At 38.7% G+C, this 27,940-nt stretch overlaps 1 protein-coding gene across 3 annotated transcripts in view; it reads left to right on the top strand.

The window, feature by feature from the left end:
• The window catches only part of CYP39A1 (cytochrome P450 family 39 subfamily A member 1), a 67,474-nt gene that overhangs the window by 25,610 nt on the left and 13,924 nt on the right, over positions 1-27,940 (top strand). For all 3 annotated transcript variants that reach the window (XM_082639515.1, XM_082639514.1, XM_082639516.1), the window contains exons 8-10: positions 13,589-13,722; positions 21,165-21,260; positions 22,107-22,195. In XM_082639515.1, coding sequence (XP_082495641.1) covers positions 13,589-13,722; positions 21,165-21,260; positions 22,107-22,195 — 319 coding nt within the window. The remainder of the gene's footprint in view (positions 1-13,588; positions 13,723-21,164; positions 21,261-22,106; positions 22,196-27,940) is intronic.

The raw sequence follows: 27,940 nt of genomic DNA, 5'->3' as shown, positions 1-27,940 counted from the left end.
GTTTGATCTTATTTTTTCTATTGATTTTCTGTTCTCTATTTCATTTATTTCTGTTCCAATCTTTATTATTTATAATTTCTATCTCCTTATCAATATTCTCTATTTCGTTCTTTAGACATGATTAATTATTTGAATATATTTAAAATATCTGATTTATAAGTGTTTCTTTAGTAAATCCAATACCTGAGTTTCTTCAGGGCTAGTTTCTATTGAGTGCTTTTTCCCTGTGTGGTCTATATGTTCTTGTTGCATGTCATATTTCATATTTTTTGTCATGTGTCTTACAATTTTTAAATTTTGTCCAATTTAAAGCTAGACATTTAAAATAATATAATGTGGTAATTCTGGAAATGAGATTCTCCTCTCTGCTCGGGGTTTCTTATTATTGCTGCTTGTTATTCTTGCTTGTTTGTTGGTTTACATACGTAAATTCCAAAAATATTTGATGTGGATAAATGCTATGTGAAAAAGAAAACAGAGCAGATTAGGGAGGATCAAGGGTGCCAGAAATAGGGGGAAAGTGGTAGCTTTAAATAGTTGGATCAGAGTTGGCCTTCCTGGAAAGGTGATATTGAGCAAGGACTTGAAGATGGTTAGGCATTAGAAAACACGTATCTAGAGGAAGAGCTGGTTTGAGTTAGAGACTGCAGGTGTGGCCTCACTGTGTTCTCACAGAATTCTCACAGGCATTAACATTTGGGTCCTATTTAGACTGTGTTTTCAAGCAATTTTCTTTTCTAATTTAGGATTCCCACTGTGAGTATCTGCCCACCAGCAGAAGGTCGTTCAAACTTAAAAACAAACAAAAACAAATAAAAATGCATTTAAAATTTTAAACTGGTTGCATTTGGCCCTTTTCACCTTCTTGTGTTAATTTATGGTAGCATATACAGCACTCTTGTTTGTTTTTGTGTTGTTTTTTTTGCATGTGTGTATTGTTTTTGTTTTTTAGTGGCCATTCAGTTTTGTTGTTTTTTTTTTTTTTTTTTTTTTTGCGGTACGCGGGCCTCTCACTGTTGTGGCCTCTCCCGTTGCAGAGCACAGGCTCCGGGCGCGCAGGCTCAGCGGCCATGGCTCACGGGCCCATCCGCTCCGCGGCATGTGGGATCCTCCCGGACCGGGGCACGAACCCGTGTCCCCTGCATCGGCAGGTGGACTCTCAACCACTGCGCCACCAGGGAAGCCTGGCCATTCAGTTTTATTGCACATTTATTTAAGGGAAAAATTAGTAAATTTTTTTCTGTTAATTTACAAGGAATCAGGTTAGTTAACAGAAATGCACCTGCATAGAAACAATTCCTGTCTTACATAAAATCACAATTTGTGGATCATAAAAACACACTACAAAATTTTCATTGGATAAAAGTCAGAAATTTGATTGATGGCTTTCAATCCTGTCACTCACTAATTGTGTGATTTTGGATAAAAGAGAAAATTTACTCAGAGCCAACCAATAACGTTTCTTGACACCACTGTGTTCTGATTTAGCAGCAATCCTGCCTGGGGACAGACCAACACTGTCAAGTGACCAGATGCTATTACCTGGTGACACTAACTTAATGGCTACACTCACCATGCACTGGTGAGAAAAGATTTCACCTCTGCTCATAATTATAAACAAGCATAAAAACCAGAAGAGTGATAAATGAGGCTCAGATCCTATGATGATGTTCTAGGCAAATTCCATGTTGTTTGCATTATTTTAATTAGTTCATCAGTTTTACTTCGTTGCATTTAAACATTTTCATTTATTCTTGAAATCGTCTCTGTAGTCACCTCTTACCCATGTTATAACGTATTCAACTTTTATCCACTTGGATGTGTCCCAGTACCATCTAGATAACCCATAGCAACATCCTTGGAGGATTCCATCATGGCATATTAAAGACCTGAGTCCCTCCAGCTAACTGAAGAAGCTCACTCTTGTTACCCTTCTGCAGCCTGCCAGGGCTCAATGGCTGATAGCCAAAGTTGTGTCTATGATAGAGTCTTGGCCCTTATACCACATATCGACCAAAATATTGAAGAAAGAGATCAGTAGCAGAGCCAAGGCCACTACAATGGAGTTATGAATGGAGAAAAGTTATTTTATTTAAAAAAATTCTCTCCATTCCCATTCCTAGCTGGACAATATGAACCTAATTTGGAGATTTTGGAGGCTCTGGCATATGAAACAGGAAATTCCTTACATAGCCTCATTTTCCTCTGCTAGACCAGATTTTAAAAATCCTGGAATAAACTCAGAAAACATTAAATTATGCCAGAGCTTTTCACAAACTACTTCTCATCCATTGACCTTGCAGAATATATGTAGATTACCTAAGAAAGTGTTTATAAATGCAGGAGATTTCATTGGAAACCCACTCCAAATATATAATTTTCTTGTCTTCTTTTCCCTTTGGCCTTAATGACCAAGATGGTGTCATTTTGGAGCTCACAACTGGTTACTTTCCAATCCACTAATCCAGGCACAAAGACAAGGGTGAAACTTGTGTGGTTGATATCTGGCCCCTGAGAGGTTTCCCAGGAGGCTACATTCCTTCCATTATTTTCTGCCTATATAATACCTGAAATGTGTCTTGTGACACTGTAACCCAGGAGATTTTGTGTGAAGTCATTCTGTCTTCATTTATTGCCTAGCTTCAGCAGGTGGAAAGAGATACCTCTGATAGCTGTAGATTATTTACAAGCTTAGAGATCAGTCCTACTCTGGCAGTTCTCATTTTATTAAGTCTTTCACTATCTCACCCCAGTGTAGCACAGTTAATCTGCTTTGTTTATTCTCTACATTTTTCATTCAGACACAGTTCTTTTCCCTGAGTGTTCTGTTGGAGAATTATTCAGGCATTTAGATAATCTTTTTCCCTCTTTAGAAAATAATGAGATAAAGGTATTCAAGCCAGGTTGACATCTCTCCAGAGAACACAATCCAAAAATTTAGAATTATTATGCAGAGTTTATAAAGAAAGGGTATTTCTAGATCTAAATTGATTTTACCTGTTACTGTTTACCCATTGTTGTCTTTTTTCATCAATATCTCTACCTTTTATATATTATAAATTGGACTATGTTCTTTATTCCTTGAAAAAACTATCATAATTATGAAGCAGGCTTCATTTTATATTCTAGTAGAAGAGGAACTGATAATCTCTTTTTAATATATGAAAGAAATATTTCTGCAAATAACATAGGGTACTATTTTTTTAGAGGAGAATCTTATTTGGTTGTGTTGGTATAGTGGCATTAATCTTTTCTCTAAATGATTGAATGAGATTTGGTATATTTTTATATGTGCGTTGACAGATGGAAGAAAGGGTGGGGAGGGTCAGTCTTTTGATTCTTGACTCTGTCTTCCATCCGTTTTAATAACCTGTTCTGAGCACTATTGTAGTCCTTGGTATCTTTCTCAATTCACTGTTATAGCTGCCTCTTTCATTCTTGGTCTGTAGTTATGAACATCACACTGAAGCTGCTGATCAGAGTCTACCCCCGAAAGGTTATTGCTTATAATTTTCAATAGGTGTCAAGCAGAGTGCCAGACACTGGTTATCGATCCCAGGGGAGGACTCTAAACACTTCTGCTCACTGCATCTTGGTATCAAAGTTGCCAAGGAAAACACAGTGCTGTCAGGCACTGGATGCAACAATGCTAAACTCGGGCTTCCCTGGTGGTGCAGTGGTTGAGAGTCTGCCTGCCAATGCAGGGGACACGGATTCGTGTCCCAGTCCGGGAAGATCCCACATGCCGCAGAGCGGCTGGGCCCGTGAGCCATGGCTGCTGAGCCTGTGTGTCCGGAGCCTGTGCTCCGCAGCGGGAGAGGCCACAACAGTGAGAGGCCCGTGTACCGCAAAAAAAAATAAAAAACAATGCTAAACTCACGTAGAGAAGAAAGAGAGCAAGATCAGCTTCAGGAATGGGTGTCAGTCCCCCATCACCAGGATGTCTCTCTCCCTGTGGGAGACGCAGGGAAATTGGCCACTGCACATCCCTCTCACACTGCAGTGGAAGGAACCCTGTCCCTTTTCCTCGGAGGGCAGATGTAACAGTGGGGTTGGACAGGTGCCGTATTCTGCACATACTTTAAGCAGAGACAGAAGAGTACTCTCTGACCCTGAAACAAGGAAAGATATTCCCACACAAGGTGATGCACCTGGCACAGGCTGTGTAGAGGGTGTGTGGGCCCTTTGTCTCCTGGTGAGGAAGTGTTCCAGGCCCAAGGCCCACCCTTCCACAGCTGAGTTGGGGCTGAAAGACTGAGCATGAGACCTGCTTTTCCCAACAATAGGAATATATGTCTGATAATCAAAATTCATCCTACATCCTTCAGATGCCAAAAAGTTTTATCCACCCCTGGAAAAGTCTGAAGAACCAGAGCTGGAAGTTCAGAAATGACTGAGGTGTTTGGAAGCAGCTAGTGACTAGAGAGGGAGAATTGAAGGAGCTGCGACCTGCCAGGCTCCAGCTACAGTCCCTAAACCCCTAATGCCCGTATTCACTGTCCATGGACAGTCTCTAGGCTTATTCTCTGCTTTTCCCAGCCTGTATCCACCACAAATACCTTAAGCTGTTTGTAAGTCTTCCTTTCCACTTTCCATCTGTCCTTCCTGTTTATCTAACTGGTATTTCTCTTACATAAAGACATTGAGGACAGGTTGAGGACAGGACCTAGAGGGAGGAAACTATAGCATTTAAAAATATACATGTTTAAAGGCTTCCCTGGTGGCACAGTGGTTGAGAGTCCACCTGCCGATGCAGGGGACACAGGTTTGTGCCCCGGTCTGGGAGGATCCCACATGCAGCGGAGCAGCTGGGCCTGTGAGCCATGGCCGCTGAGCCTATGTGTCCGGAGCCTGTGCTCCGCAACGGGAGAGGCCACAACAGTGAGAGGCCCACGTACCGCAGGAAAAAAAAAAACAAAAAACATATTTTAAAAAACCAATATTTAAAAAAACAATCTAAATAAAGAAAAACCCATATCATGTTCCTATACAGGAAGGCTTAATATCATGAAAATGCCAACCACTTTCAAATTAATATATATTTAATTAATTATAAGGAGAATTCCAATGGTTTTGGTGGGGAGGGAATTAACGAAATGACTTAAATATTTTTTGAAGAATAAGTGTGATTACAAATCAAGATTAATCGAAGTGTAAATTGGTAAGGCCATATTTGCCCTACCAGATAGTAAAACTTATTATATAAGTTGCTATAGCAAAAGAGTACACGACTGGCACAGGACATAATTGATCATCATGGCCCTTATTTGCTTCCCTTTTGCCAAAAAAAGCAAATTCAGAATCTTTTCTTTCAAAGGTAAAAAAAAAATTACAGGAAAAAGTCACTTTTCTATTTTGTTTCATATTCTTGAGGCAAAAGTTTCTAAACTGTCAACATTTGCAATGAGTTAATATCCTAGAATCCTGCAGTCACTTGGGAGACTACATTTATAGTCAGTTTATAGGGAACAGCAGTGAACTAAAAAGCATGTAACTCCATAGCCTAGCATATACTTCATAATCTTTCATCTACTCTCATCTTCTTTCTCTTGACTTTTTAAAAAATTTATTATTATTTTTTTTTGCGGTACGCGGGCCTCTCACTGTTGTGGCCTCTCCCGTTGCGGAGCACAGGCTCCGGACGCGCAGGCTCAGTGGCCATGGCTCACGGGCCCAGCCGCTCTGCGGCACGTGGGATCCTCCCGGACCGGGGCACGAACCCGTGTCCCCTGCATCGACAGGCAGACTCTCAACCACTGCGCCACCAGGGAAGCCCTCTCTTGACTTTTTAAAAATAAATTTAACTTAATATCTTTCTTACAGAATTTTGTCTCACAGAACATGTTCAGTAGTGGATGTGTACAGTAATGGACATGCATAGTAATAAAGGAAGTTAGTATTTTATAAGGAATAAAACGCAAAGTGTACACCTTTTTTCTCTATCAAAGAAACATTTAGGAGTGCCAGATTAACATGGCAGAGTAGGAAGATCCTGAGCTCCCCTCCTCCCATGGACACACCAAAACCACAACTACAAGCAGAATGATTATCTCTGAGAATGACCTGAAGACTAGCAGAACAGATTTTCTACAACTAAGAATGTAAACAGAATGCCATGTCAAGATGGGTAGGAGGGTCAAAGATGCAGTCTAGACAGAACCCATACCCCCAGTGTGGTGACCCACATGTGGGAGGGATAGCACAACTGTGGAGGTGCCCACTTCACAGTGAGGGGGTCCAAGGCCATATGGGGATCCTCAGCTCGGGGACCTGCACAGGGAAGATGAGCTCCCATAACATCTGGCTTTGAACACCAGTGGGGTTTACATTTGGGAGAGCTGGAGGGCTATGGGAAACCGAGACTCTGCTCTTAAAGGGTGCACACACAAACTCACTTACTCTGAGTACCAGCACAGAGGCAGGAGAATGTGAGGGGTACCTGGGTCATATGCTGCAGGAGGTTCCCTGAACAATTTGGGGGTGAGTGCTGGAGGGGTAGGGATATGGTGGAATTTTCTCCAGGGTTGAAGGCACTGGCCAATGCCATTTTCTTTTTTTTTTTTTTACCTCTCCTTCCACCATCTGGCCCAGTACTGGCAGGCAACATTTCGTCCCTCTCCATCAACTAGCTAACACCATGTGCCCCACGCCAACGTTCTCCTGAGGACCCACCCTTCCCATCCCACCCTCCCCAGCCAGCCCCTTCAAAGCAGCCCCTGCCCCACCTGGCAGGTGGCCTCAGCTGGCCCCAGCAACTGTACAAAGTGGCTCCACCTCTGAGGGGCGGGGGGGCACCCTGCATGCCATGAACCCACAGCAGTCACAGCAGAGCCACACAGCCAGCCAGGGCACAGTTGCAATCCAACCACACAGGAGGATGCACACAGCACACATGTGGGACATCCCAGGAGCATCTGGTTCTAGTGGTCAAGAGGGATTGCACCCCTGTGCCCCACAGGACACCTTATACATAAGCCTGCTGTTTCAAGAACAGGAGATATAGCTGATGTACTTAATGCATAGAAATAGGCACAGAGGGTTGGGCAAATGAAAAGATAAAGGAATATCTTCCAAACAAAAGAAAAAGATAAAACCTCAGAAAAAGAGCTAAATGAAACAAAGAGCAATTTACCAGATAAAGAGTTCAAAATTATAGTCATAAAAATGTTCACCGAAGTTGGGAGAAGAATGGATGAACTCAGTGAAAACTTGAAAAGGCAAATAGAAGATATGAAAAAAGACCCAATCAGAGGGCTTCCCTGGTGGCGCAGCGGTTGAGAGTCCGCCTGCCAATGCAGGCGACATGGGTTCGTGCCCCAGTCCGGGAAGATCCCACATGCCGTGGAGCGGCTAGGCCCCTGAGCCATGGCCGCTGAGCCTGCATGTCCGGAGCCTGTGCTCCACAACGGGAGAGGCCACAACAGTGAGAGGCCCACGTACCACAAAAAAAAAAAAAAAAAAAAAAAAAAAAAAGACCCAATCAGAACTGAAGAATACAATAACTGAAATAGAACATACACTAGAGGGAATCAGCAGCAGATTAGACAATGCAGAAGAATGGATCAACAATCTGGAAAACAGGGTAGTGGAAATCACCCAATCAGAACAGCAAAAAAAAAAAAAGAATAAAAACCAATGAGGAGGGCTTCCCTGGTGGCACAGTGGTTGAGAATCTGCCTGCTAATGCAGGGGACACAGGTTTGAGCCCTGCTTTGGGAGGATCCCACACACTGTGGAGCAACTAGGCCCGTGAGCCACATTTACTGAGCCTGCGCTTCTGGAGCCTATGCTCTGCAACAAGAGAGCCCGCGATAGTGAGAGGCCCGCTCACCGCGATGAAGAGTGGTCCCTGCTTGCCACAACTAGAGAAAGCCCTCACACAGAAACAAAGACCCAACACAGGGCCTCCCTGGTGGCGCAGTGGTTGAGAGTCCGCCTGCCGATGCAGGGGATACGGGTTCGTGCCCCGGTCCGGGAGGATCCCATATGCCGCGGAGCGGCTGGGCCCGTGAGCCATGGCCGCTGAGCCTGCGCGTCCGGAGCCTGTGCTCCGCAACGGGAGAGGCCACAACAGTGAGAGGCCCGCGTACCGCAAAAAAAAAAAAAAAAAAAAAAAAAAAAAAAAAAAAAAGACCCAACACAGCAACATCCTAAAAAAAACAAAAAACAAAAAACAATGAGGATAGTTTAAGAGATCTCTGGGACAACTACAAGCATACTAACATTTACATTATAGGGGTCACAGAGGAGAAAAGAGAGAGAAAGGGACAGATAACCTATTTGAAGAAATAATGGCTGAAAACTTCCCTAACCTGGTGAAGGGAACAGACAGACAAGTCCAAGAAGCAGAGAGAGTTCCAAACAAGATGAACCAAAGACACCCACACCAAGACACATTATAATTAAAATGTCAAAAGTTAAAGAGAGAATCTTAAAAGTTTCACAATATTTCCTTTCACATTTGAAAGAATATTGCAGAAAGGGGTTTATTGCTGTCTCCTTTTGGGAGACAAGTCACCAAACTAATTTTCATCTCACTAAAAATTTCCAGAAATTTGTAACCAGTACATTCTCATTGCCTGTAAATAACTGTTATAGGATCATTGGACATATAAAATGTATTGTAAATGATATCTACTTCAGGACATTTTATCCTTTCTTACTCTTTCTGAGATGTGAATGTAGCTTTCTTCTTAGAAGAAAACAGCAGTTTTGTAAATATCCCTGGAATAGAGATATAATATTTTAATTGAATATTTGAACATTACTTATCATATTCAAAAATTTTTTTAATTCCTGAAATGAAGGAAAGGATGTAAGATACTTATTTTATATTCCTCTGGAATACTGTAAATTTTATTTACTATTTCTCTTTAGCTTTGTCTCTGTTCTTTAAAAACTGACTTTTTTTTTCAGGAGCTTATCTTGAGGTCTCTGCTTGAGAAAATATGCCAGAAAACTTGTTTCCTATTATTCTCTGTCAGCAATTGATGTCTCTGCTTCCTTGCTTTTTAAGAGAAATCATAGAAATGCTGGATTTTTTCAAAGCTGTTACATCATTTCCCCAAATAACAGTATAAACACCAACTTCTGTTATTTGATATTGCTTTTTAGCAAAATTATAAAATTTGGGAAGCAAATTTCATGACCAAATTTTGGTAGGAATCATTGCTTAAGGTTATTACATCAGATTCTTTATTTTTCAGCCTTTATCTCATGCATTTTTTATCCCAATTCACTGTCCTTCATGTGTACTATGTCTTTTGCACACACCTTAATTTTAAACATTTTAAATAAGCTGTTCTGTGAATATGAAAGACAACGTCTGTGAAGGAAGACAACCTCACAGTATAGAACAGCAAACAGAACTGAGAATCCCTGCTTTCAAAAGTAAATAAAGAGGTGGTAGAATGTGTAGGGATGCACTCTTTAGATTTCAGTGGAGTATATTCTTTGCTTCACTTCTCTGTGTGTCCCTTGGTAGACATACACCTGTCTTTCATTTGTGGGGAAGCACAGGGCCTCCTCAGTATTCATCCCCACCTTCTGATTCAATCTCCTCAGAATTATGTCTCCAGAGGTATGAATGACTCGGCAAATGCCTGTCATTCTCCTTTTTTTCGCAAAACATGGATTATTTTCCCAAAATGATTAGTTAAATCTTGATATAATGTTACTTCAGGACTATAGGAACAGAATTTTTGTATTTTATGTATTTATTTATTGAATAAATGTGTGTGTGTGTGTGTGTGTGTGTGTGTGTGAAGGGGAGGGAGCTTGAAATATGAAGAAGACAGAGGAGTCATCTCTCAACAAAGGACCTGCTTTAGTGATCCTGTTTGATTCATGTTCCTTTTTTTTTAGGTCCAAGAAATCATATTTTTATAATTAATTTTGGAATTTAAGTTACTTTTCTTTCTGCCTGGGTGAATGCTACTCATCCTTCCAGGCTTAGCTGAAACACCAGCCCTAGGCAAGAGGGGATGAATGCCACTGAGACTCAAATCCTCTCTTATGAAACTTATATTATAGTTATTTGTATCCAGATATTATTTTGTGTCCTTATGGCCAAGCTCCTTTAAAATAGTGACTGTGTCTTTCTTATTCGTTTCTCCTCTCAGGGGAGGTGCTGGGACCCAGGCAGCAAGGGTAAGGGCTTTTAGTGTAGACAGACATAGGTTTGAAGGCTGCTCTGACACTTTCAAGCTTCTCCTTGGACACATGACAACTTGATAGTTGGCAGATTGTGATGAGGAATAAATGAAGTGGTCCAACATATTGGTGACATTAGATGGTCAATAAATTAGTGTTATTCTCTTCCTATCTCTTATAGCACCTATGCTTGGGCTAACATGTAACAGATATGAAGCAAATATATATTGAGTGAATAAATGGTTGAAGTAGTAGAATTTTAATCTATTATATATCCTTAACAAATATAAGTTACAGTTACTGTGTTCTAACATGCTTGTCATCATGCCTGCGGAAACCCAAAACTATACAGAACATTTTAGAAACATTCTTCGCTATTTCTGAACTCAAGACTCATCCTTTCTTTTGTTTGGTTTCAAATATCCTATGATTTGGTTTGACTTTTTTTTTTTTTTTTTTTTTTTTGATACGCGGGCCTCTCACTGTTGTGGCCTCTCCCATTGTGGAGCACAGGCTCCGGACGCTCAGGCTCAGCAGCCATGGCTCACGGGACTAGCCGCTCCACGGCATGTGGGATCTTCCCGGACCGGGGCACGAACCCATGTCCCCTGCATCGGCAGGCAGACTCTCAACCACTGTGCCACCAGGGAAGCCCCTGGTTTGACTTTTATTGCATTTGTGCCAAGAATTAAACAGATGGCTTCTGAATTTTACCCCATAGTTTCTTCCCTGGCTGCCTTTTGTACTGGTCCCCATCTCCATTAGGCCCTAGCCCTTTTGATGATTACCTTGGCATTCTTCCAAGTGGAGCCTTCTAATTTTAGAGTCAAAACACTGGAAGAACAAACCACAGATGTGCATTGAAATATGTACAGTATGGGTACAGAGCCATTTCTAAGAGTTATAATAAGAAAGGTCTTTAACCTAAAGATGTTCTTTGAAAACAGCATCTTTTTCTTTTTCTTTGTCTAGTCTGAGAATACTACCTTAATTTTCCTACATCACACTGGGACTTGAGAAACTAAAAATATTTTTTCAAAACATTTATTTTCCAAGTGTAGTCTACATCTCTTCTACATTTGTAGGTCATAATAGATTTTGTTTTCAACTCAGAACAAGCTTTTGTTTCTTTATTGTATAATACAAAACATTTTTTTGCACTTTATAATTCAATTAGTCTCCTAAGAATAATTCATAAAAAACCTTTTCTCCAAAATAAGGTCAGAAACTTCACTATTACCAGAGTACAAACTTTTTCAAGGCCAGAATTATGCCTGTCTCGTAATAGGTTGGTCACTATGGAGTCACACAGATCTGATTTCAAACACTTAATCTGACCCGTGGTAGTCATTTATCCTTGATCAATTAGAGAAATATTTATTTTCTGTATCTTGTAGCTTCAGTAAAGTAAAATACAAAAAATAAGTAGAGGGATTGTTTGGTGAATTTGTCTAATGTAGATGCTCTAAATAGATTTTTAAAGAGAAAAACCTTTTTTAAAGTAAGATTTAGAATCTGAAGTGTAGGTTACTGCTAATTTCTTTGTAGTGTCCATTCGGCAAGGGCCCTCATTTGCTGGGGTCACCTTGGTTTCCAAGATAAAGGTGAAATTGGTCTGAACTCCCTCCCAGAGTTCTAGGGATCTTTGGAGGGAGAAGTGATGGAGGGGGCCAGAAGTGGAGGCCTGTGCCTCTCGGAGTTTCTCTTGACTTCCAGTCTTGCATTTCCTGATTTCTCCACTTCCGCTCTTTTCCCTTCTGCAGTTCTGCCTCTTTTCCATATTGCATTGCTTCCTGGACATACCCAGATCTTTATTTCCCCAAGTGTTAACTTAAGGTATGTGTTAGCTGAATTTATTAAAATATTAAAAATATAGGACAAGGAAAGGGAAAATTACACAGTAGCCAGAAACAACTTAAAAATTGAGTATATGACATAAAGTTGAATTTTCTCTTCTTAAAAGTCCCATCTGCCATTTCTCCCTTGGAGAGTTTTCCTTAGTTTTCTAATAGGTTGTCGGTCACCTGCCATGTAGACAATGGTCTTCTTTTTCTTTTTTTTTTTCACTCAAGTACACTCTAAAAGAAACTCAGATCCCCTCATACATTTTTAAGTTGTCTTCTAAAATTTATTATCCTGCATTTCAATACCTTCCCTGCTTTTAACTATCTTCAAATATTTTATATCTCATAGAACGGTTTCCTTGCCTGCATGGTGTACCTGTTAACTGTGTGTTCATTTCTTACCTCCTAGACTGAGTGTATTGCAAGAATGCCTTCATTGTTGTAACCCTGGTGGAGGCTGACTCAACTCCTGGCTCTTGCCCAGTGCTCAAAAATCTGTCAAGTTTAATGGAGTGTATAGACGCCCCTATGGGAATTAATAGAACCAGAGCTCAAAAACCCTAGTTCCCAGACTCCACTAACCAGAAACATTTGCTTCTGACTCCTCAGGAATTCCACCTGTACTGACTGAGAAGGTTTCCCAGGCAGCACCCACCCAACCCTCTTCTGCAGGATGGGCTGGCTTTAGGACAAGCCTCATCCAGAGTGAAAGAGAAATGTGGCTGGAGACCCACATTCCACTCTCATCCACTCATGCCCAGTACAGTTGGGAGGAAAATGTGAAAGTTGACTTAAACTGACCATGTTGTTCACTTTTATTAAGCAAGTACTGTCAAAATTGAAAGCTGAGTTGTTTAATTTTCAAAATGTAAACATTTTACTTGAAATATCGTTAATTAAACTGTCTCATTTGACTGAAGTCCCTGACCATATGTTGGTCCATAGAAAGAGCAACCGCAATCCTTTTCCACGTGACTACAATCTAAATATTAGCTAAGGTATGCAACTTACAGTAGGAATGTTTGATGTACCTGTGTTTAGAGAGCTCATCATTCCAGATGAAATACATGTGTCCCATCACCCCTTTCCTAATATTCTTTTGGGGCTTTCTGAAATGTATGATTAAAAAGCAAAAGCAAAAACAAAAACAAATCAGCAGGGAAGAGATAGAAGTAGTAAGTCAGGTGGCTTCTCAGACCTCTTACTTCGTACTTTTGATGCCGATCTTTTATTGCTCTTTCCTTAAGTGGAATGAGAATTTGGACAAGAAACAATGAAATGAGTAAAAATTGAACATCTTTCTGACAGGGACTATCTTAGTCATCTGATAGCCATAGGACTGTGAGAACCAAGGTTGAATACCAATCCATTACATTACAGTAATCAACATTGGTTTAGTTTTATATGCCATACATTTTAACTTGGTAAGAAGAAAATGATAAAAAGAGTCAATAACTTACTAAACTTGGTATGCAAAAGTAATAATAATATTAACACCTGATATCAGAGACAGTATTTAACTTATATAGCTTACATAAAATCATTTTCTGGCCTCTTTAAGTCCATCTTTTTTTTTTTAATTCTCTTTCCAGGTAAAGATAAGATTAAAGTGTCTGAGGATGACTTGAAGAAACTCCCTCTAATTAAATGGTGTATTTTGGAAACCATTCGTTTAAGAGCCCCTGGAGTCATTACTAGAAAAGTACTGAAGCCAGTTAAAATTTTGGTGAGCATTGGTTTTGTTTTAAAATAATGAACCTTCTGTGGAAAAAAAGTCGATATTTTGCCCATTTATTATTAGATAATTTCTTAAGTTCCATGAAGTACTATGTGACCCTAAATAGGTTACTAATAAGAGTTGTGCAGCACCAGTTTGTTAATATAGGTATCTATCTATTGGCAACTATTTTAGCTAAAACATAAGCCTTTCATAATCATTTTGGCTATGTGATTCTATATCAGAATTAGTATAATCCTATTTCAATCAGGCAGGAGGGTCGGATAGTGTTTCCTCTGCTGAACCAACCAATGAGTATTACTGAGATGGAATAGGTTGAGGAATTGAGTGTGTGAGGGAAGTCCTTTAGGATAACTGGAAGACAGTTCAGACCACAGATCACAGATACAGGAACAGATAGCAGGAATGCCATGGATAATAGAAACTGATATTAGGAATTAGTGACTGAGTGAGGTCCTCTCTATGGGCAAAGTAGGAGAATATTCTCAAGTGCACCATGAAAGGTATGTGCATGTGGCAAACGTTCAGTTCAATATCTGGTGAATCATTCAGGCAGAACAAAAAAAATTATTTTTTAAAGGAATGATTTGGGACCTAAATTATCCAGATAGATTATAATTAGTCAGCCCTCCGCTCTTGTTAGCTTTTTTTCCCACGGCTTAAGAGGGCTTGGATTAAAATCAAGAAAATTTTGTAGTAATAGGATTCAAAAGAGACAAAAAAATCCAAATTTGATACAAGTTGCAACTTGCTAAATTCAAAAACAAACATAGTTTATTTAACTGATCTTATGTAGATTGTAGCATTCAGTTTCAGAGGGATTTTAACAGTTTTTGCTTTTAAATAATCAAATTATCAATTACGTTAAAACTATGACTATAAGAGAATATATATATTTAAATATTTATAAATTTAAATATATATAAATTTATATATGTAGTAAAAGAATATATATATTCTGTATTGAGAGGAAATAGTCAAACAACTTGGTGCAATTAAGTAGAGCAATGTGTTTATTACTTTGAATATTACTATAATTGTTATTGAACTTTTAGTAAGCCTTATTTATATTCTGGGTAGTAGTAAATTAGCTGAAATGCAGAATAGTTATTTGACAAATAAGTGGGTATTTTGATTGTTATTTTAAGCATATAGATCCTATACAAGTTTTGTTAGATTAATACCTAAGTATTTCCGTTATTCTGGAGCTTTTGGAAATGGTATTTTTATTCTTTTATTTATTTATTTTAATAAAGTGGGCTTTTCTTTTCTTTTTATTTATTTATTTTCTATTTGGCTGCATTTGGGTCTTTGTTGCTGTGTGGGGGCTTTCTCTAGCTGTGGCGAGCGGGGGCTACTCTCCGTTGCAGTGCGCAGGCTTCTCATTGCAGTGGCTTCCCTTTTTGCAGAGCACAGGCTCTAGGCGCACGGGCTTCAGTAGTTGCAGCACGCGGGCTCAGTAGTTGTGGCTCATGGGCTCTAGAGTGCAGGCTCAGTAGTTGTGGCACACAGGCTTGGTTGCTCTGCGGCATGTGGGATCCTCCCGGACCAGGGTTTGAACCCGTGTCCCCTGCATTGGCAGGCGGATTCCCAACCACTGCCCCACCAGGAAAGCCCTGTAAGTGGCATTTTTTAAAACTTTGATTCTTCATTGTACAATACTTGTCTGTAGGAATATAGTTGATTTTTGTGTGTTGACCTTGTATCTGCAATGTTGTGACATCAATATAGAAACCTAAGTTTCATTACAGTATAAATCTGTCATTAAAATTTTTTTATACATTATTCTTCACATTTCATGCATCTACGGAGTTTTCATATTTATTTCAAGGCCACATTAATAGTACATTGAGTTGATAGCTTAAATATTTAATTATTTCCTGACTCTTGAGAGTTCAGGTAGTTTTCTTTGTTTTTAAAATAGTAATTATTTGTACCTTTGTGCCTAGTACATTTTCTTTAAGGATTATCATTGAATTATGTTTTTGTAGTGGATTACTGGTCCAAGGGTATGAACACATTTATGATTCACTGCCTAAAATCCTTTCACAAAACTGGAGTATTTTATAGGTCCAACACCTATGGATTCCCCCCAAAAAATTTTAATTAAAAATGATAGATATCCAAAACAATTTGATAAATTATTTTAAAAATTCATAGTCTCTTACTTCTATTTCCTCACACCCACATGTTCTTCCTAGAGGACATGAGGCTCAGAAGCATCCAAGGTGCCTTCCAAGCCCTCGTAGCTGCAGTTATGCCTCTCTTAGTGGTAGAGCAACACCACAAACACGTACTCAGGCTGCTATCATCCCAGAATGTTCCAGCATTTCCTTTCATTATTTTTCACATCTCTTTTTAATATATGTAAAAGATGCAGTGTTTCCTGTACCTGCTATTTCTTCTGTACACAAAATAAACACTTCCTTTCCTCTTAGGAGGCCCAAACTAATCACTGTGATGTTCACCCTACAGAGTTGAGACTTTAAAAATAATAAATGGAACAGTTTTTTTCTTGTTACACAAGCAAAGTATGGTAATTAAGGGGAAAAAAGACCATAAAAAGAAGCTAAAGGAAGAAATTAAAAATTGCTTAGAATCTTGCAAGTTAGAGATAACCACTATGAACATTTGGTATTATTATAATTTCAGAATTTTTTCCTGTAGTATGTGCATTAAAAAAATAAATTGGGGTCACACAAAGCTAATTTTCTCACAACCTGCTTTTATTTTATTTAATAATAAATCCCAAATAGTTTTCTGTATCAATAAAAGACATCCACATCATTTTGAATTATAGTGTAATCTAATATATGGACATCAAATAAATTTTAAAATCAGTTCAATGTTCTTGAATATGTATGTGACTTCCATTCTTTCACTATTATAAATAGTGCAAAGATTAACATTCCTATAGCTAAATATTTGTGCACATTACTGATTATTTCCTTAGTATAAATTCATATGACTTGGTTCTTTTAAGCTTCAAGTATTTTCTAAAACAGGTGGAATGTCTTTGCTGAACATATTAATATGTTCCCAGGAATTTGGATCATAAAAATCATTTCAGATGGGATCATCTATGTTTTGACCAGTTGGACAACAGGTCAAGATTCCTTGCTATGAATGCTAGAAGTATTCTCCACTGCTATTTCCTAAGGGAATCTGAACAGGATATTTATTACAGTCTGAACAGAATATTTATTTTTGCTCCTGTAGTCATTCCTTTCTATATTTTTTTGGAATGATTGAGAATGGACAAACTCTGGTTTCTTTGGTTTACTGTATTCCTTCCTTCTCTTTATTATCAGTATTATCAGTATTTACTATCAGTATTTACTGTATTAGAAACTAAAGCTGAGAAATTGTTAAAATATTTATTTAATAATTCATTTTAAAAATAATAAGAAAACTAATACATATTAAAATAATTGTGTGTGGGGTTTTTTAAGATTTTTTTTTTTGATGTGCACCATTTTTAAAGTCTTTATTGAATTTGTTACAATATTGCTTCTGTTTTATGTTTTGGTTTTTTGGAGCGAAGCATGTGGGATCTTAGCTCCCTGAGCAGGGATTGAACCCACATGCCCTGCATTTGAAGGCAAAGTCTTAACCACTGGACCACCAGGGAAGTCCCCAGATAGTGTGGTTTTATGTAGCATAACTATATTTTTCAAAACACAAAAAATATAGAAGAACAGCATCATTTTAAGTGTTTGCAAATCTCTCTGATGCCTTCTGCTAATAGAAGAAATCTGAATTCCCATATATGTGTCTGCAGTCAGTTGTTGTGATATATTGTTTCCTATTAATGGAAATGAAGAAGATTCAGCCTCATACAGACATGTAACCAAAAAAGGAAGGAGTATTTTATTAGCCTTTTCAGGTATTTCTGTGGCTATTCTTTGATACTACACTAAAACTCAACAGAGGTACTTTCTTAAAAGTTTGTTGCAATCTGAAAATATATTAATGAATTTTTTGTACTCAGTTACATTAAAATCCATTGGTCTATCCTATACTTTGAATGAGTCTTTTACCCAGGAATGGTTTTTGATCTGGCAGATTCTCTGAAAATGTCTTGGGATGCCCAGAAGACCCTAAGCCACCTTTGAAAGCCACTGTTGTGGAGAGAAGAGGGCTTCTTATGTTTAGGATTAATCAATGGAACCACAAAGCAGATGAACAGACTGTACCATATCAAAATTTAACATGTCCTGTTTTTTAAAGTATAACCTAAATTAAATGTCAGCCAAAAATTAAGAATAAATGTCAGTATAAGTACAATTCAAGGGTTAATAATTTTAATATTTAATGAATTCACAGATCAATAAGTAAAGGACTAATACATATATAGATAAATGAGGATAGGACATGAGCACAGAAGTTTTATAGAAGAAAATAACAACATGGAAAATACTCAGCAAAGACATAAACTTTTAAACAGCAATCAAAAAAAACCTATTTTAAATGTCAGATTAGCAGATGAGAGGACAATGAAATTGATACTCTCATATATTTAGTTAGAAACATGTCTTGCTACAAAATTTGAGGAAACAGTTGAGCAACATGTATTAATAACCTTAGATGTTCCGAAGACATAGGACATGTATATCCCTATGTTTTCTGAACATATATATTAAAAGATTTTATATGAACAATGCTTTGTGGAAGAAGATGTTTGTGATGGCATTACTTATTATAGCAAAAACAGTAGAGAACGATTGATTAAGAAGCCACTGGAGAGAAAATTATTTTAAATGAGTATACAATATAAAATAATACTTATGCTATAATATCAAGTGAACAATATAAGAGTCAAAAATTATTTATTCAGTAGGGTAAAAACAATATTTATATACTAGGTATTTATGTATGTAAACAATATTTATCAGTATATATAAACAACAAACTATATTTAAAAACAACAATAAAAAAACCACAAAGCTAAACTACTGTTATTAGGTAAAAGTACTGGAGGGAAGTCTAGCCAATTGATAACTGTCTTTTGTTGCCAACTCTCTCGTTGTTTTCTTTTCTAGTTTTTTCTATTTTTCTGAATTTTCCAAAATGTCTAGAAAGCAGTTTTTATTACACAAAAGAATATACTTTTAATTTTTAAAGTAATATATATATATATATATATATATATTTTTTTTTTTTTTTTTTTTTTTAAACAACTAACACCAACCAAGCTCCTGACCAAGAGCTAGAGAGAAAGAATGTGCTTTGGGACTCCTCTGATGGATGCTTTGCCTTTACAGGACTCCTCTTTTCTTGAAGTAAGAGTCTGCATTCCTTGCACCCACTTTGGTCTTAGCATCCTTCTTGAGTTACAACAGAGAATCCTTCTGCTCTTCCCTCTTCAAGAAAAGCCAGTCTCCGGACTAGCAGATGAAGTTCATCTGGCCTCACAGCATCCCTGTGGGGTGGGCTAGCCAAGTTCACTTCTGTCTACCTGACAGGTGTCATTATTGCCAACACAGAGAAGCTGTGACTTCCACTTCCTAGTGATCTATGCCCTGGTCCTCTGACTGTTTTGCCTCCCTCTTGATCTTTCTCTTCATGTGCCATGTTAACAAGGACAGGACTGTTTGGCCCAGGCATAATGATGTCCGTTTGCTCAGAGGATTCCTTTGATACAACCAGCTCTCACACCCTTTGCTGCCACTCATCCGCCTGGCATTTGCTGCTGCAACAGGAACTTCTGTCTGGTCTCCTCCCTGTTGCTAGCGTGAATGCTGTTCCTGAGGCCGCCTTTGAAGTCTTCCTCTACTACCCTGCTCTGTAGGCTGCAGCAGTCAGCATCTCCACATCACGATCCTAGGTCAGCAGCCACTGAAGAGGGCTGGGGGGAGGGTGGGGGGAGGGGAAGGGCAGCGGCTCCCCCGACTGGATGCCTGGCCCAGGGCTGCCCCCAACCATATCAGGGCCCTCCCCAGCTGATTTCAGAGCCAATCATGACCCCTCTAGCCTCAGTTCCAGCAGAGGTAGAACAAACACACAAGACTGGGATCTCACAGGTCTTTTCCACGTTAAAAACGGTAAGAGGGCATGAGCAAAAGTCTCCCTCTCCTCCTAGCTTGACCTGACGCTCTCCAGCAATCCTGGCACTGAAATGACCAAACTCAAGTAATACTCAGCAACCATCGGAGTCAACAGTGATTCTCTTGGGTTAAAAAATGATGGCCCCTCCCCATACTCCACTCCCTGCTCACATGAAAAGACATGTTTTCAATTGTGCCATGCTACTGTTCTGGATACGTAAACTTAAAGTAAGTGTTTTGCAGATATCTTGAGGACACTTCAAAATTACACAGGATTAAACAGATGTGGCTTCTGATGCTTGGCAAAGGGAGTTACTAATAAAACGTCTTCAGCTCAGTAGAGACGGTAGCTCTCTAGCGATCTCACACCTTGGGGGTGCTCTTTGTCTTCTGGTACCTGAACAAGGTGATGTAAAGATGATTTTGTGAAATAGTTTTTAGTTCCTGTTATAGTTTATATATCATGAAAATCTATTATAATGTGAATGGAGAAGGATCATGCAGACTCTGCTGCTTGAGGAAACATACTGTTTATCATCAGTTTCACAACCACTGAGACCTCAAATGTGAAACCAACCCAATAAGCCCACAACACTTGCTTTGTCCGATGTCTTCCTAAGCAGTTGTCTTCAACTTCTTTCTGCCCTAACAGCTGCTGCTAGAGTGAAACAAACAAACAGAATCCACTGCTCCTGCCCTGACACTGTCATCAGCATCCCCAAGGACAGAACATCCACTACCCCTGTTCTCAGTGCCAGTATGGCCAGTGTCCTGTCTCAGAGTTAGTTTTTTCTGTTCTAGAACCTGGGAATCCACTGTGGTTTCCATCATCAAGACCACTTGCTGCAAACTCCAATATCAAATATCAGAAGCTTAGATAGCTAGTGGGAAGCAGCCTCATAGCACAGGGAGATCAGCTCGGTGCTTTGTGACCACCTAGAGGGGTGGGTTAGGGAGGGAGATGCAAGAGGGAAGAGATATGGGAACATATGTATACGTATAACTGATTCACTTTGTTATAAAGCAGAAACTAACACACCATTGTAAAGCAATTATACTCCAATAAAGATGTAAAAAAAAATCAAAAGCTGCATTACAGTGGACTTAGACCAGTTTCTAAAATTTTCACATGTATCTCTATCTTCCTCCATGTAACCAAAGATATATGTATGTATAACTGATCATCAGAATTAGAAATCAGTAATTGCTTACATTGGAAAATAGAAATGATCCATCTAGGAAAGAGATTTTCTCACCATTGATTATACAATGTATATGTCTTCTCTCTAATATGGTAATATGGTTGTAGGATTATTTTTAATGACCCAAGCTCTCATTAAGGCAGATCTCAAAACATGACTTGGAACCATTTTTCTGTTATAGAATTATACCGTTCCTTCTGGTGACTTGTTGATGTTGTCTCCATTTTGGCTACATAGAAATCCAAAGTATTTTCCTGAACCTGACCTGTTCAAGCCTGTAAGTTGTCTCTTTCAGTATACATTGTCCTTGGATTTCTGCCAGGAGTATGAATTCATAAATTAGCTAGGGCTATACCATTAAGCAGCCATATTTCTCTGGTAACTAAGGCTACAAATCACAGACTAGATTTGTAATATAGATGTCATAACATTTACAAATCAGCTAGAAAAGTTTTTGGAATAAGCTTCACCAACTTTAAAATAACTTTTTGTCTGAAACCAGCAGGACATGTTAAAAGTAAATATGCTTGGTTCTGATAGAAGCCATATTTCATGTTCTTCAGGCAATTGCTTCTGTTATTGGTTTCCAAGGAGTACAAAAATAAAAATGAAGCAAATTAAAACTGTGTTCTGCTATTTCTTAGAACTGGGGAGTTACAGGGCTAAACAAAATCTTAAGAGGTCATTTAGTCCTTTCTCTGCCTTTAGGTAAAACTGTCAAAAATGGCATCCAGATGAATTAATTCTGCAGACCAAGCTTTCTCCAACAGGGAGGGCTGTCAGTGTCTCATTACTAAATTTATTACCAAGGGCAATTTTATGATGGAGCCTGAGGTCTTATTATAAATATTCTTTCTCTTCTGAGGTCAATTCTGTGGTTGATTTACATTATCATTTACATTTACCACTTAACAAAGTTCTTTTTAAACCTTTTTATTTATTAGTTCCCATTCCAAAAACATAATTGTGGCTGATATTAATAACAGGTTGGAAAAAATTACCAACAACCCTGCAACTTTATATGCAAGGATTAGCTGTACAAGATCATTTTTAGCCTAGAGAAATAAAGTTAAGCTTATTTATATAAGACTGATTTAGAAAAAAAAATGCTTTCTTCCCACAGGAACGTTGGAAAAAGGCAAATTTAGAGAAGCATGCTTTCTTGGACTGCTTCATGGCATTTGGGAGTGGGAAGTACCAGTGTCCTGGAAGGTCAGTGCGACAGCTGGGGCACATTTATCCAGAAAGTCAGCAGAAAGACGAGGGCTTGGAGGGGGAGAGCTTCAGTTTAATCCCTCTTTTCTCTATTATCAAAACTACAGGGAAATCTAGGAGACCACATTCTGTTTGATTGGCCCTCATATTGTGCGATGTCTTTGTGGGAATGTCTGCAGTGGCTTCTGATAGGAGACCTTGTGAGAATAAAATATTATCGTTGCAGCTGCCAGATGAAAGCTGGGTTTGTGTTTCAAATGCTCAGCTTTCCTATAAGGATAATTTGAAGTGGTTTGAGTTCTACCTTTTTTAAAGATATAGATAGAAGAAGAATATTTCTTGAACAACAACATCAGCACAGACATTTGCTGAGGTTACAGAACATCTTTAACTTTGAGCATGACAGCAGCTTACTGGGTGGTTTTTCTTTATTGAATTAGTTTGGTTCTATAAAAAGTTGCCTTTGATATCTTTTTGAGTTAAATTAATGTGGCACCCAGGCCTCCTCTTCAATGGGATGCCCTGTTCTAGTGCAGATTATTTACTGTTTATTTATTCAAAAAGAAACCTTTCTGAACACCTCACCTGTGCCAGGCCCTCTGCTAGGCCTTAGGGATAGAGCACTGAGGAAGAAGGACATGGTCCCTGACCTCATAAAACTTACAGCCTACATTAAATAAATCCCATTTCCTTGTTGTGATGGTTCTGTTGGAGAAATGTTGGTACCTATTTGTGACAAAATCTCACTCAGTGAACATACAAATCCTTTAAAAATTCTATATTCGCAATATTGTAGTTTCTTAAGGCAATTGTCTTTGTTGTTTGAACATAATTACCAATCCATATTTGCAATTGTGACTTACTCAATAGCATCCGTTCAACTCCTCCTTTGTTTTACGCTTTATAATACCAACTTGCTTTTCATAATTGACACCTCCCCCAAAATGGTTTCAATTAGCCTTAGCCAACCATGGAAATTCTATCTTCCTTCTTAGAAGTTATTCTAGAAGCTGAGGGGTAAGCAGATTTGTGCCTGGTGTTTCCCTGGAGACAACTATTTGTCCTGGGGTAGGTCCTTGACTTAAACTGGCCAATCAGACTGAAAGGAGAGACTTTCTTCTTTCACATTTAGGAAAGTATATACTGTCCTCTCCCACTGGAAGTGAACAAGCAAGCAGGTAGCTAGCTCCAGTTGTTGCTAAGAGCAAGTTCAAGAGGAATAAGCTTTAGGATGGTTTGGAGTCTGTGGACACAGAGTAGAGATATGTGAAGAGCTTGGTCCATGAGATGTCATGAATCATCAGTTTTGAGGAGCTACTCTACTTCCTGTTATGTTAGATAATAAATGCTTTTTATTAATAATATATATTACATATATATGTAATAAATGTTCACTTATTTTTAAGGCAGCTTGAGTTGGAGGTTTCTTTTTTTTTATTGAAGTATAGTTGATTTAGAATACATATCAGTTATTTTTTAAATGCCAAAATGAGCATATTTGAGGGAAAAATAAAATGATTAATAGAGTCTAGGAGTTCACATAAGCTTTCATACTTTAATGCTCTTGAATCTCAAGGGTTTTAAACGCCAAGATGCATATTTTAGTAGCAGAAGTTCTAGTCTTTTTTTAAAAATTTTTATTGGACTATAGTTGATTTACAATGTTGTGTTAGTTTCAGGTGTACAGCAAAGTGAATCAGTTATACATATATGTATATCCACTCTTTCAGATTCTTTTCCATACAGGCCATCACAGAGTACTGAGTAGAATTCCTTGTGCTATACAGTAGGTCCTTATTAGTTATCTGTTTTACATATAATAGTGTGTATATGTTAATCCCAATCTCCCAATTTACTCCTGAGTTGGAGGTTTCATTGGTGAGATCTGAAAGCATGCTGACATAGCCACCAAAAAACTCCAAAGTTAACATTATAATTGAGTGTCAGATACTTTAAGGGAATAGTATAACCAACAAAACCAAACAATAACTACAAAAACCCATCATGCTCACCCTTTCTCATATTATTTTTACTTTAGAAAAGCAGTTCTTTTTTTTTAAATTAATTAATTTATTTGTTTTTGTTTTTGGCTGCATTGGGTCTTCGTTGCTGCCCGCAGGTTTTCTTTAGCTGCGGCGAGCGGAGGCCACTCCTCCTTGCGGTGTGTGGGCCTCTCATTGCGGTGGCTTCTCTTGTTGCGGAACACAGGCTCTAGGCTCACGGGCTTCAGTAGTTGTGGCTCCCAGGCTCCAGAGTGCAGGCTCAGTAGTTGTGGCACATGGGCTTAGTTGCTCCGCAACATGTGGCATCTTCCCGGGCAGGGATGGAACACGTGTCCCTCATTGGCAGGCAGATTCCTAACCACTGCGCCACCAGGGAAGCCCAGAAAAGCAGTTCTTAAACCAATAATACATTTATTATTTTTGTCACCAATATCAATGTTGTAAGAGTAGGTCTTCTAAAAATGTTAGATATTACTTTTTTTCAGGTCCATTTATATATATTCCCAGTTGTAACTAAAGAGTTTACTATAAGCATCTTTGAAACTGAGCTAGAAGTATTTTAGACCAAGAACTGAAATGCTTTGCAATGAAGCATGTAGTATGGGCCAATGGTCAAGGATTAACTGATGACTATGGTTTCTAAGAGGGGCTATTATGACATTACTGTGATATCTTTTGAGGCTGACAGACATTTGCTTGAGTTTGACAGTAATGGGTACAAAAGAGGGGACCATGATATTTCACCTCAATCAATAGTATATTATTTATACAGAAACTATACATTTTTCAATGTACCAAGCTTATACTATATGTAAGGCAGTGTCCTGGGTACTGCAGAAGCTTTGGGCAAGAGTAAGACATGTTCTCAGCCCTCAGGAGATGATGTCTGGGAGAAGGCGAGGAAGATACCATATCGAGTTCATAAATAACTGCAAGGAACGCAGGGTGAGAGCTGGCCAAGCATCACACTGTGGGGATTCAAGAGAGAGGGTGTATCTGGTCAGGGTGATCTTAGATGATTTTCTTGGGAGAGTGGCTTTTGAAGGGTTGGATGAACTTCCAGACTGAGGGAACAGTGATCGAGGGGTCATTTAGTACAGGGATATGTATGTTAGGGGTTATGGTTTTACTGTTATTGAGACCAGGCTACAAGTAGTAGCAAGAAGACAGACTGAAAAGGGACATTGGCCCAACCGGGAAGGCCCTTTAATACCTAGGTACACAGCTCACAAAGCACTAATGAAGTATAAAAAAGTTTTGGGTAGAGCAGACTAGAGTGGGGCATGCTGACATTCCATGTGAGAGACATGAAGTGGTGCAATCTACCAGATTTGGAAGATGATTAGAAACAGTGACCAGGCGAGAGGGAGGATTTGAGGAATGCTGTAGCTTTGAATCTAGGTGGCTGGAAGAGATGGTAGAAATAGAGAAATTAGGAACAGGAGCAATTTTGGGGACAAGATATTAAGTTTTCCTTTGAAAACTTTTGAGTGTGAAGTGATTAAGTTTTCCTTTGAAAACTTTTGAGTGTGAAGTACAGCAAAACATATATCATATAACCAAAATCTACAGGTTAAATATGAATGTTGAATAAATATGACTTAATTTTTAAAAACCTACTTAATCTAGTTTTCTATTAAGCTTCTATTTTTAATAGTCCATAATTTTCCTGTTACTTATTTTGAACAGCCAACTCATGAAACATTTTTTTTTAAAAAAACAGACAAAACAGAAAATTGTTCAAGAAGGTAAATGACTTCATTTGGACAACATATGCCAAGATAGATCTTTGCACTAGAAAGTTAATCCCACAAACCCTTAGTATAATCCCTAGAAAATTGCACCCATTCTTAGTTTGTGTACCTCGAGCCAATTTATTTTCTCATGTACCAAATACTCAGTGAGTCAGAGAAAGTTGCCCGGGAAGTAGCTGACAATCAAAGTTTGTCAAGAAAACAGTCTTGTGGCCTTGCAGCTGTCGCCCCTTGGTGTTCAGGCCACTGAGGCAGTCTGAGAGCCCCTCTCCCAAGTGAACACTAAATAAGAACTCAGTGCTGCCATCAGCTCCCAACCAAAAAGCAGAATGGAAGAACTAGTGTTCCTCCTCAGAATGATAGGAGTTCAGAAAATATATATGGAGGGTGAATCCCTTGCTAGGCACTTCCCTGTAGTGGAAGGGACCCCTTCCCAGTAAATCTACTGCTGGAGAAGTCTAGTGATTTTGCAGAAAAACAAACAGGAGAAAGCACATGAACTACTAGACTTTACCAGCCATGGTAGTATGCGAAATGAAGAGTGGACATTTTCCTCTTAACTGTGAATGTCGATGGAGGAATAGGACAGGGGATTTCCAGTGGGTGTCTCTGAGAGTTGATGATCTTAGCAGAAAGGGATGTGCTTGCCATCCCCACCCCCTGGAATGCACACCAAAGCCAATAGCCCTGATTTTCCTTGGTTCCCATCCCTGCAAGAGGATCCCAGTTGGCTGTATCATTGTGCTAACTGATATGGGTTAAATTCCAGTGTAAAACAATAGCCCTAATCTTCGGCAAGATAACGCCCTTACAAAGGCATGCTTGGATAAGAAAAGGGTGTGATAAGAGGAAGGCTGCAGTACTTGAGACATGGAAATGAAGCATGGATTCCTCCGGGATGAAAACTGTGATTTCTACTTTTTTGTGTGTTTGGGTTCTTCATGTATCCTAGGGCAGTACAAGGTCATAAAGTCATGGACTTATCTTGAATTACTAATGAAAATCACATTGCTGTTGGAAAATTAATTCAAACATAGGTCCAGCTGATAGTAGGTTAGTAGGACTATTATTCAACCCACCAAATATCTCTTGAGCACCTAGTATTAATATGATTTCCTTCATTCAATAAATATTTATCAATTGTATGCTATATGTCAGGGTAGAGCTCTAGGAGTTACCTTGGAAAACAAAATAATGGATGAAGCCCCTTCCCTCAAGGAGCTTATAATTTAACTCAAAACACCTTATTAAACACTAGGGAGATTCAAAGACACATAACATTCCTGGATTGCTTATAATGCAGTTGGAGAGATGAGACATAGCAACATGAAAGACAAGCTCTACTTAATAGCATGAGATGGCACTTGAGAAATGCCAGAGGACTCATCTATATCATAATTGCCATAGGAACTCAGAGGAAAGGGCACTGGAAAAGGCTTTATGGACTAGATGAAAATAATTAGTAAACAGCACAAAAGAAAGCATACCTTCCTGAAAGGCAGTGGTATCAAACGTTGAGGGTAGAAAAAAATTAAGTGCTCACAGGAATGTAATGTACCTACTATATGTTAGTGGTAGCAAGGCAACTCTATATTTAGGGTTTGTGAAGCTCTGAGTACAGTAGTTTCTATATGTTTATTATATTAATGATAATGTAATTTTAATAATTGTGCCTTATTCAGTACAATATCTTTGCACAATCTTGTATTTGAGAAGCACTATACTTAGAGGTAGCTGATTGCTCTTGAGCAGTGAGCAACACCAATCCCTCTGGATTTCATGAGAAGTTGCAAATTTAGTTCATTCTGAGGAATTTGTTACATAAACAAATGCATCCCCTCAACTCCAGTTGGTAAATGGAACGGAATGAACTGGATTTACTAATATAATATTGCCCTAACATTTTCACTATGGCCATGCACATGTCCTGGAGGGGATGTGAAAAGGGTCGAGAGTGGGAAGAACGGATGTAGTTCACTCCAAGA

This window comes from Mesoplodon mirus (assembly GCF_964341445.2).
Source record: "Mesoplodon mirus genome assembly, chromosome: 12".
In the NCBI taxonomy this organism is placed as follows: domain Eukaryota; kingdom Metazoa; phylum Chordata; class Mammalia; order Artiodactyla; family Ziphiidae; genus Mesoplodon; species Mesoplodon mirus.
This window is presented reverse-complemented; position numbering and strand designations above follow the sequence as displayed.